General features: G+C 43.1%; 1 protein-coding gene across 1 annotated transcript in view; it reads left to right on the forward strand.

Annotated features, from left to right (window-relative positions):
- FBXL13 (F-box and leucine rich repeat protein 13) overlaps positions 1–12,291 on the forward strand; it is an 83,050-nt gene that overhangs the window by 16,579 nt on the left and 54,180 nt on the right. The window contains exons 7-9 of the mRNA XM_067468828.1: positions 2,310–2,504; positions 3,241–3,336; positions 10,534–10,669. Of these exons, the coding sequence (XP_067324929.1) occupies positions 2,310–2,504; positions 3,241–3,336; positions 10,534–10,669 (427 nt within the window). The remainder of the gene's footprint in view (positions 1–2,309; positions 2,505–3,240; positions 3,337–10,533; positions 10,670–12,291) is intronic.

Consider the following 12,291-nt stretch of genomic DNA (forward strand, 5'->3'; position numbering starts at 1 on the left):
TTGCTTCCTCCAGTAATGATGGAGTTATTTATTATTATTTATTTACGGCATTTATATGCCGCCCTTCTCACCCCAAAGGGGACTCAGAGCGGCTTACAATATATGTTTTCATACAATATATTATATTATTAGCATAGTATAATATCAGTATTATATATTACTATATTGCACTATACCATTATATTATAATATTATTAGTAATATTACATGTAATGTAAATATATAATTATAATTATAATATTGTATTATTATTACTAGTATTATATTGTATTACATTATAATATTATAAATATTATATGTATATACAATATACTATATTATTAGTAAAGACAAGATGGAAGTGTCTTCTGCTCCCCTCTGTCTTCGCTCTGGCCAGAGCAGCCGTTGGTGCCACAGGGGGGAGGGGCCTCTCAACTGATGATATAGGCAGAAGACCATTGTCTTCTGCTCTCCCCTGCCTTCGCTCTGGCCAGAGCAGCCATTGGTACCACAGGGGGAGGGGCCTCTCAACTGATGATATAGGCAGAAGACAAGATGGAAGGGTCTTCTGCTCCCCTCTCTCTTCGCTCTGGTCAGAGCAGCCGTTGGTGCCATAGGAGGGAGGGGCCTCCCAACTGATGATATAGGCAGAAGACAAGGTGGAAGTGTCTTGTGTTCCCCTCTGTCTTCGCTCTGGCCAGAACAGCCGTTGGTACCACGGGGGGAGGGGCCCCTCAACTGATGATATAGGCAGAAGATGGAAGTGTCTTCTGCTCCCCTCTGTTTTCGCTCTGGCCAGAGCAGCAGTTGGTGCCAGAGGGGGGGAGAGACCTCCCAACTGATGATATAGGCAGAAGACAAGATGGAAGTGTCTTCTGATCCCCTCTGTCTTTGCTCTGGCCAGAGCAGCCGTTGGTGCCATAGGAGGGAGGGGCCTCCCAACTGATGGTATAGGCAGAAGACAAAATGGGAGTGTGTTCTGCTCTCCTTTGTCTTCGCTCTGGCCAGAGCAGTTATCCCTGGCCCCTGCCTTCACTAACCTTCGAGCTTTGGCAGCCTTTTCCTCCTCATGATATTGTATTCTACAGACCCAAACTACATGTAATATTTATTACATCTTGAATGTAACTACATCAGTGTGGAAGTTTTTTAATACAGGGTGAGGCAGCATAACTTCCTTTTTAAAATGCGTGCCATTCAGTCGGTTGAAGACGTAGCGGAGCGCTAGTGATCTCGTTCAAGAAGCAGGAGTATAAAGTTTTGTCCTGACACAGTTTAGTCGCCATCATGCGTTGGAACAGTGAGGAGCATGCTTTTGCCATTGAGGACTACTTTTCGAGCAGATTTGGAGTGGCTGGCCCGCTCTCCAGATTTGGCCCCTTGTGATTTTTTTATGGGTTTTTTTGAAATCCCGTGTTTATGTGAACCATTCAAGGACCCTACAAGAGTTGAAGACCAACATCCAGGAAGAAATTGCCAAAATAATACCTGCTATGCTGGCAAGAGTAATGACAAACGCCAGAAATCGGTTTACTCAGTGTATGGAGAATGGGGGACGTCACCTACCTAATTTGATCTTCAAAACTATGTAAAACAAAACTTTAGGTATGCGCCTACATTATAATTTTTTTCCTGATTCATACAATGGGTTTTATTAAGTTTTGAAAAAAGGAAGTTATGCTGCCTCACCCTGTACTTCTCTGGTTATAGGGGCTGATTGCATTAGATAAAGAGGGGAACTTAACTCTTTTGCTCTCTATTGCATTTTTGAGTGAAATCCCTTTGTAGTTTGATTCCTATCATTAGCCAAGACTACAAAAGACTCAATTTTTTTTATCGTGTCAGGAGCGACTTGAGAAACTGCAAGTCGTTTCTGGTATGAGAGAATTGGCTGTCTGCAAGGCCGTTGCCCAGGGGACACCTGGATGATTTGATGGTTTTTTTAATCATCCTTGTGGGAGGCTTCTCTCATCTCCCCGCATGAGGAGCTGGAACTGATAGAGGGAGCTCATTTGCCTCTCCCCGGATTCGAACCTGCGACCTGTTGGTCTTCAGTCCTGCCGGCACAGGGTTTAACCCACTGCGCCACCGGGGTCTCCAAAAGACTCAATGAAGAAATGGGTTTTACCTAAGTGTTACCAACAATTCAGTAGGTTTTACTCTGTCTGGAAATAACCATCGTGACAAATGCCTGTAGTTTGTTTTGGGAGAGGAAGGAATTCTCCGGCTCAAACAATTCACATTTCAGAAATTGAATTTAATTCATGACATTTGCAAGTCAACACCCAATTAAGAATTTTTATTTTACATGCATTTTCCCTATTTTACAGCGTGTTGAAAAAGGCGCCGAAGATTTTTTTTTTGCTGAAGACAGTGAAAGACATTATTATGATTTAGAGCCAGAAAGACGTCACTCGGAGAAGCGCTCATCAGCGAGATATCCATCTCAAGAACGGATGTACACATTTCATACAAGAGGAGGCAAAGATCACTTAACAAAGATGCCAGGACGAATACTAGCCCAGGTTGTGATTTATATATATATATATATATATATATATATATATATATATATATGCATTTGTAATCTTTTTCTATCTCATGTCTGATACTGACTCTATAGTAATTTGCAAGGTTTCTCATTTCAATAGCAATGAATATTTGGGCAAGAATTTTTGCTGATATTTCATTAGCTTGCTTTAAGGATGCTCTTATCTAAGTATAGTGTTGTTGTTATTTATATTTAATATGTTTTAATGGTATTGAATGTTTTGTAGGTCTTTTATATCTTTGCACTGTTATATTGTATTTATTTTATTTGCAAGTGTCTTATGTTCTAAATATTAATAAACGACAACTGCAAAAATAGATATAAAACAATACATTGAATATATTTGGTACTTTTAAAATTTTCAGTTAATTATATTTTGTGAACCACATCTTCCTCAGACTCCAATTTCATTTGTCTTTGCAACTTTGGCCATGTGCACAGCTGAGGAACTTAATTATATTTAGGCAATATTCATTATAAAGATTCACAAATGAAAATACATATAATAAAGCACAACTCCTGCGCTTTCTTAGACTATTTTATAACATGTCTTCATAGCTGTCTAATAATAAATTTCAGAAGTAGTTAATCTGAGGATGTGGTGCATACTGTCAAGGGATACTAAAAATATGGAAATGTTTATTATCTAAAAGCAAATAATACTATCTAATCTTTTTGTATGATTATATATTTCTGCATTTTGAACCTAGATTTTCCGTCATTTAACTATAATTGACTTGGCAAGATGTACTCAAGTTAGCCGAAGTTGGAAGGCAATGATACAAACAGGTGCAGTATGGAGTCATGTAAGTAAAGATGCTTGGAACTAATATTTAGTATCATTTAAAAATGAACTAGAGAGAATTAAATTATTTTTATTTGTTGAATTAACCCATTACCCTGTAAATGTGATATCTAGAGATTTAGAGAATAATTGGGTGCTAAATAATCATTAATATTTTGAATGAAGTATGCTGCTCAAAAATATTCTTGTAATATATATGAGATTAAATATAGATGTATTTTTAATATACCAAAAATAAAATAAACATACTGTTGACTTCAATATAGACCAACTTAGGGTACATTATTCTCGGAATAATGATCCCATAGCACTTTGTCCTCCAAAGCACTTTACATTTTCTAAGTCTGCTCATATGCCCTTTCACAAACTCCAGTATCATCTTCCGTTCATGTCCCAGCATATTTCCAATTTTAACTTTATATTTGGCCTCCCCCCTGTTTTTAATTGTGTGTTGTTTTATTGATAATGTTGTTTATCTTATTGTTTATGTTTTTTAATTGCTTGTATTGTTGTGTTTGGGCTCGGCCTCATGTAAGCTGCACCGAGTCCCTTGGGGAGATAGTAGCGGGGTACAAATGAAGTTAATAATAATGATAATAATGATAATAATACATCTATACTGTAGAATTAATGCAGTTTCAGATTATTTTTAAGGACCATGGTTCAGTGGTATGGAATCCTGTGATTTGTAGTTTTACAAGTTCTCTAGCCTTTTCTGCCAAAGAGTGCTGGTGCCTCAACATACTACACACCCATGATTATCTAGCATTGAGCCTTGGATATTAAAGTGGTATCAAACTGCATTAATTGTACAGAGTAGATGCACTTTGAATCTTGAGTGTTTAATATTTTCATCTTTTGAGCTATATTCAGCAATTTATCTAAGTTTACATTTGCTGTATCAAATAATTAACCACGTGGCTCCAGCATATAAGTATTAACATAGATTTAAACATACCAATGGGGGTTAAAATCACTTTAAAAACACTTAAAGACAGTTACAATCTTATACAGCACTCTCCTGGTTTGCTCTTAATTACTTCATTTTTTAAAAGCTTTCCTAAATTAAAAAATAGCCTTCCACTAGAAAGCAAGGAGGGGTCCATTCTGGCCTCCCTTGGCAGACAGCTAAATAATTTTGAAGAGAGAAACAAATATTGAATATAGCATAGCTCTATTATATTGTAGAAAGTAGAAAAGTAAAGTAGAGCAAAGTAGAAAGCAATTTCTTGACTATGGATGGCGGCATGGAGGGGGGGAGGTCTTCCACTAGCCGAGGGGCCCCCATAGAGGTCGTGGTGGGAAGGAGGAGATGCGGAAAAAGGAGACCTCAAATTCGGCCTAATTCGGAACGCTTATCCATATTAACAACCCCCAATCTGTCTCCTAAGGTAAATTGGTGTAACCAGGTGAGCGGACCCTCCGGCTTGAAGGTGGTGTTGTTGAACGCCAGATCTGTCAACGGAAAAACGACCTGGATCCAGGATTTAATCCTGGAGGAGCGGGCAGATCTGGCGTGCATCACGGAGACCTGGTTGGATGAAGCTGGGGGCGTAAATCTCTCCCAGCTTTGCCCTCCAGGTTTCTCCGTGCAACACCAACCAAGAGCCGGAGGACGGGGAGGCGGGGTCGCAGTGGTCTATAGAGATTCCATCCATCTGATCAGGAGCCCCATCCCGCAGACCACAAATTTTGAATGCGTCCACCTGAGGGTAGGTGACCGGGACAGAATAGGGATTCTGCTAGTGTACCGTCCACCTCGCTGCACTACAGTCTCCCTACCTGAGCTAGCGGGGGTGGTCTCGAGCCTGGCGGTGGAGTCCCAACAGCTCCTTGTGCTGGGGGACTTCAACATCCATGCCGAGGCAACCCTCACAGGAGCGGCTCAGGACTTCATGTCCGCCATGGCAACCATGGGGCTGTCCCAACGGATAACTGGCCCCACCCACTGTGCTGGACACACATTGGACTTGGTCTTCTGCCAGGGATGGGAGCAGGGTGGCGGTGTGGAGGAGCTGTCTATCTCTCCGTTGCCATGGACCGACCACTTCTTGATCAGATTTAGGCTCACTGCGCCCCCTAACCTCTGCAGAGGTGGAGGACCCATTAAGAAGGTCCGCCCCAGGAGGCTTATGGATCCGAATGGATTCCTGACGGCTCTTGGGGATTTTCCCGCCACCTCGGTAGGTGACCATGTCGAGGCCTTGGTCGCTCTCTGGAATGGGGAGATGACCAGGGCAATTGACAGGATCGCTCCGGAACGTCCCCTCTCGAGTAACCGAGCTAAACCAGCCCCTTGGTTCACTGAGGAGCTGGCAGCGATGAAGCGAAGGAAGAGGGTACTAGAGAGCGTGTGGCGCTCGGACCCAAGCGAGCCAAATCGAACACGGTTTGTGTCCTTTCTAAGGGCATATGCCGCGGCAATAAAAGCCGCAAAGAAAACTTTCTTTGCGGCTACTATTGCGTCTGCAAAGAACCGTCCGGCGGAGCTGTTTCGGATTGTCAGAGGTCTTTTAACTCCCCCTACCTCAGGTGGGAGCCCTGACAATTCGGTCACGCGCTGTGAAGCATTTGCTCGGTTCTTTGCAGACAAAGTCGCTTTGATCCGCTCTGAGCTGGACGCCACATTAAGTGCAGTCTCTGTGGATGTGACACAAGCACCTGCTTGTCCTATTTTGTTGGATTCTTTTCAGTTTGTGAAGCCCGAGGATGTGGACAAGATACTTGGAGGAATGAGGCCTACCACGTCCATCCTAGACCCCTGCCCATCCTGGCTTCTGAAGGAGGCCAGAGGGGGATTGGCCGAGTGGGTAACGGTGGTGGTGAATGCCTCCCTTCGGGAAGGCAAGATTCCAGCGAGCCTAAAACAGGCTATTATAAAGCCGCTGTTGAAGAAGCCATCACTGGACCCCACCAAATTCGAAAACTTTCGGCCTGTTTCCAATCTTCCCTACTTGGGCAAAGTCATGGAAAGCGTGGTGGCCTCACAACTCCAGGTATTCTTGAGAGACACGGATTATCTGGATCCGGCACAGTCTGGTTTCAGACCGGGACATGGTACCGAGACGGTCTTGGTCGCCTTAGTCGATGATCTGCGCCGGGAGCTAGACAGGGGGAGTGTGTCCCTGTTGGTGCTCCTGGACCTCTCAGCGGCCTTCGATACCGTCGACCACGGTATTCTTCTGGGGCGCCTTGCAGAGATGGGTCTCGGGGGCACTGCTTTGCAGTGGCTCCGGTCATTTCTGGAGGGCCGTACCCAGAAGGTGTTATTGGGGGACTCCTGTTCAACACCACAGCCTTTGACCTGTGGGGTTCCTCAGGGCTCCATCCTGTCCCCCATGCTGTTTAACATCTACATGAAGCCGCTGGGTGAGATCATCCGGAGTTTCGGGGTGCGGTGTCATCTGTACGCAGATGATGTCCAACTCTGTCACTCCTTCCCACCTGCTACTAAGGAGGCCGTCGAAGTCCTGAACCGGTGCCTGGCCGCTGTAATGGTCTGGATGAGGGCGAACAAACTGAAATTAAATCCAGACAAGACAGAGGTACTCCTGGTCAGTCGCAAGGCCGAACAGGGTATAGGGTTACAGCCTGTGCTGGACGGGGTCGCACTCCCCTTGAAGGCTCAGGTTCGCAGCTTGGGTGTGACCCTGGACTCGTCGCTGAACCTGGATCCCCAGGTTTCAGCGGTGACCAGGGGAGCATTTGCACAGCTCAGGCTCGTGCGCCAGCTGCGCCCGTATCTTGGGAAGTCTGACTTGGCCACGGTGGTACACGCTTTGGTCACATCCCGCCTCGACTACTGCAACGCTCTCTACGTGGGGCTGCCCTTGAAAACGGCCCGGAAGCTCCAGCTAGTCCAGCGCGCGGCAGCCATGTTGTTAACAGGAGCAGGGCGTAGGGAGCACACAACGCCCCTGCTGTCCCAGCTCCACTGGCTGCCGATTTGCTACCGGGCCCAATTTAAGGTGCTGGTACTATCCTACAAAGCCCTAAACGGTTCCGGCCCAAAATACCTTGCAGACCGCATCTTGGCCTACGAGCCCACGAGGACCTTGAGATCATCCGGGGAGGCCCTTCTCTCGATCCCGTCTGCCTCACAGGCACGCCTGGCGGGGACGAGAGAGCGGGCCTTCTCGGTGGTGGCCCCCCGGCTGTGGAACGCCCTCCCTGCTGAAGTTAGACAGGCGCCCTCCCTTATGGCCTTTCGTAAGAGCCTGAAAACATGGCTCTTCGAGTTGGCCTTTAACTGAGTGCTATATCTTGGCAATGATGACCGGAATGGACCACGACTATGAGACTGACTATGACCCATGATATGACGAAGCGGATTTTTAGTATAAGTATATGTCAAGTAGTAGTAGCATGTTATGTATTGTTCTGATTACTGTAAATTGTCTTTTCTATGTTGTTGTTCACCGCCACAAGTCGCCCCCTGGGCTGAGAGTGGCGGTAAATAAGTGCAAGTAATAAATAATAAAATAATAAATAAATAATAAATATTGTAGTACAACTAGCATTCCATTGATCCAGAAGCTATCTGTCTATCCCAGTCAATTTCACCACTGTTAGATCCATTCTTGAAGAAGTCCAGGCCAAAATCAAGGTGTTAAGGCTTACTTTAAAGGTCAAAATGGATTGGTGCTCAAGTATCACATTTCCATTAGAGATACAAAAGTAATTTACCAAAGGCAGACTATTCTCAACAGTAGCATCTTAGTTGGGAAGGACTCTGCTCAAGGTGGTATCTATAGTACTGACACTGGTGTCACTCAGGTGTTAAGCAAAACCTTGGCTAACACCTGACAGTCTTGGACAGCAATGGCTCCCAAAGTGACTCATTTAAGGTGGAATCAGGGATGTGTTATTGCCCCAACTTTATTCTCCATCTTCATCGTTATGATACTTCATCTTGTTGACGGGAAGCTTCCCACCGGAGTGGAAATCATCTATCGGACAGATGGCAAGCTGTTTAACCTCAGCAGAATGAAAGCCAAAACCAAGTTTACAACATCTGTTATAGAACTCCAGTATGTTGATGACGATGTCGTCTGTGCGTATTCAGAAGAAGATCTACAAGTCACTCTAAACACCTTCACAGAAGCATACGAGAAGCTCGGCCTGTCATTGAACATCGAGAAAACCAAAGTGCTGTTCCAGCAGTCACCAGCCAACCCCTCTCCAATGCCAGAGATACAGCTTAATGGTGTAACATTAGAAAATGTTGACCATTTCCGCTACCTTGGCAGCCACCTCTCCACCAAAGTCAACATCGACACCGAAATAAAACACTGCCTGAGCTCTGCAAGTGCAGCATTTTTCCGAATGAAGCAGAGAGTGTTTGAGGACCAGGACCAGGTAGGGATACCAAGGTGCTTGTTTATAAAGCTATTGTCCTCCCAACCCTGCTATATGCCTGCAAAACGTGTACTGTCTACAGACGTCACATGTGTGGACTGTCTACAGACATCACATGTAACTCCTGGAACGATTCCATCAGCGCTGCCTCTGGAAAATCCTGCAAATCTCTTGGGAAGACAAGTGGACAAACGTCAGCGTGCTGGAAGAAGCAAAGTCCACCAGCATTGAAGCGATGGTCCTCCACCATCAACTCCGCTGGACCGGCCATGTTGTCCAGATGCCCGACCACCATCTCCCAAAGCAGTTGCTCTACTCAGAACTCAAGAATGGAAAACAGAATGTTGATGGACAGGAAAAGAGATTTAAAGATGGACTCAAAGCCAACCTTAAAAACTCTGTCATAGACCGTGAGAACTGGGAAGCCCTGGCCCTTGAGTGCTCCAGCTGGAGGTCACCTGTGACTAGCAGTGCTGTAGAATTTGAAGAGGCACGAATGGAGGGCAAAAGAGAGAAATGTGCCAAGAGGAAGGCGCGCCAAGCCAACCCCGACCGAGACCGCCTTCCACCTGGAAACCAATGCCCTTACTATGCGAGAAGATGCAGGCCAAGAATAGGGCTCCACAGCCACCTACAGATCCACAAGAATTCTGATCCTGGAAGACTATCCTACTCGTCCAACGAGGGATCGCCTAAGTAAGTAAGGCAAAACCATTTAAAAAACATATTCAGGCATTTTAATCAAGTAAGATTTGATCTGCTTCAAGGTTTTGCCTATTTTTATTTTGCTTTTTTGTTTTCTTTGTGGCTTTTAGGATGCACACTACTTGGAAATCATATATTCAAAGGGTAGGAAAACAGCGTTTTAAAGATTGTCATTATTTTGCCCTGATGACATGCGTAATTGCATAGTAAAGCAGACCTCCATTTGGTGGATGCAAAGAAAATGGTGTAAGAAGAGTTGTTTGTGAAATCGCAATTTTATTTTTTATTTTACAAGAATCTTGTGGTCTTATCAGCAAACGTTTGGATTGACATTGGCAAATGTCTGCCAATAATTAGTGGAGAGACAGCGTCTTTCTGAGCTCATTACATCAGGAATTTGTGCTTATTTCCAGAACCAAGCTTGCAAAATCCTTTCCTGTTACAAAATGGGATTTCCCCTAGCTGCATTTTTAATGGAGGATAATGGAGGGGTTTACTTAATAATTATTACAATACTAATCAGAAAATCTTGCTGATTTATTGGAATTCCCCTAGAGATAAATCTGGAGTTGCTGATATACTTGCACACATGACACTATCGCACTACACTACTTTTAAAAAACTCCATGTAAGACTGAAGCAGATTGGTGTAAGGGAAAGGGAATCACCTATTACATCTTCTCTTATCAAAATAGCTTACGTATTTTTCCTGTCATATAATGGGAACTCATGGAGATCAGACAGAGAGTGGAAGGTATCAGAAGGTAATTCTGTGAAAGAAGGAAGAAGAAAATGTGTATAGGAAAATGATGGACATCCATATCTTTCTCCTGATCTCTTAACCATTGTTGAAAAATTGGTGGCAATAATGAAAGACTGATAAGTCAGTGATCAATAAGGAAAATGCGAATGGTTCCTAACAGACGAACACTTGTAGGCACATATCAAAAGCAATTCCTACTTCCGATCTGTCTCCTTGCTTCAACACATTGTAATTTATTTCGCTTCAACTATTCATTTTCTTAAAGTGAAGCATTTGTTTTTGTATGAAACTGATTAAGCTGATCTCCAATATAAATGTGTTGTAGGGTTTTCCTTTTCGGTTGTTTTTAATAGCAGTATAACTTTTTTAAAGATTAATTTCTCTGCAGCAAAAGAAGTAGTGAAAGATAATATAGCTGGAAATATTTTACTGAAATGGCGCACGAATGTGGTGCATTTGAATCTTCGTGGTTGTTCTACTCTTCAGTGGCATACTTTTAAAAATATGGGTAAGCATATGTTTTATCTGACTTCCGCTTTATTTTGTTATTCTTGTTGAGGTTATTATGGGGCCAACAATTTTTGAAATGTACAAAAAATGTCTCTATATAAAAGTCAAAATGTAGTATGTCTGTATGTCTGTATGTATGTGGTTCACAAATTAATATAATTTCATTTGACTCCAATTTCATTTGTCTTTGCAACTTTGGCTATGTGCGCAGCTAATGAACTTAATTATATTTAGGCAATATTCATTATAAAGATTCACAAATGAAAATACATATAATAAAGCACAACTACTGCGCTTTCTTAGACTATTTTATAACATGTCTTCATAGCTGTCTAATAATAAATTTCAGAAGTAGTTAATCTGAGGATGTGGTGCATACTGTCAAGGGATGCCATTGTACCCAAATGGCTCTTGCATGGCTTGATGGATCTCTTCATTATGTAACCTACATTAATTGAGGGCTTGAACCCAGCCTCCATTTAAAAGCTTACAAGGGAGGAGTTTCCACTACACTCTGAGGCGGAGAGTCCCACTGCTGAACAGCTCTTATGGTCAGGAAGTTCTTCCTAATGTTCAGTGCATCCCATGAGGATTTCACATTAGAAGAGATTACATTGTGGGTCATCCGAAGCACAGAAAATAACCCCATCAATTCAGCAAGTATCGACCATGCTAGCCACTGAAGCAGGAACCAGTATTTGCTGAATTACCTTGTATGCACACTACATTGTGTTCAAAGCATATTGAATATAAGGCTTAAGTGTCAGACAGTCTTATATTAACTATGAAGGAAAGGTTTTCAAAAGTTTTCATAGAATCATAGAATCAAAGAGTTGGAAGAGACCTCATGGGCCATCCAGTCCAACCCCCTGCCAAGAAGCAGGAATATTGCATTTAAATCACCCCCGACAGATGGCCATCCAGCCTCATTAAAACCTTCCAAAGAAGGAGCCTCCACCACACTCCAGGGCAGAGAGTTCCACTGCTGAACGGCTCTCACAGTCAGGAAGTTCTTCCTCATGATCAGATGGAATCTCCTTTCTTGTAGTTTGAAGCCATTGTTCCGCATCCTAGTCTCCAAGGAAGCAGAAAACAAGCTTGCTCCCTTAACCCGCATCTATCCAACTTGTGACTCTCGAAAAATCATGTTGAAACCAATCATAACCATAGCAATCTTTTTGCTGACTAAAGACATAAAAACCAAAGGAAAACAGGAACAGTTGGTATGTGTAGAAATATGGCCACAGTCCATTCCTGTTAGAAAAAAGTGGAAACTTTTGAACAATGTACTTTGTTTTGAAGATGAGCTTTCTATCTTCTTGAGATGAATCCTTTGAGAGGGAAGCCAACCTCTTTGGCAAGATATTAGGGAAGAAATGTGTGTTCTTTGTACAAAAATCTCTCCAAAAAGATTCAGTTCATGAGGAGTGAAACCTCATCTCTAAAACATTTTAGCAACCTTCACTGTTTTTTAGCTTTTTCTTTACAATACTGGAGTGAGGTTCTCTTTCTTATTTTCTGAGATGGTTAGTTCTCAGAGCTGGAGGGAGATAATAACTTTCTGTACATTTGCACCCCACATTGGCAAAAAAGGGGCAATCATACCACTTCCCCCAAATG

Source organism: Anolis sagrei, chromosome 5 (assembly GCF_037176765.1).
Source record: "Anolis sagrei isolate rAnoSag1 chromosome 5, rAnoSag1.mat, whole genome shotgun sequence".
NCBI lineage: Eukaryota > Metazoa > Chordata > Lepidosauria > Squamata > Dactyloidae > Anolis > Anolis sagrei.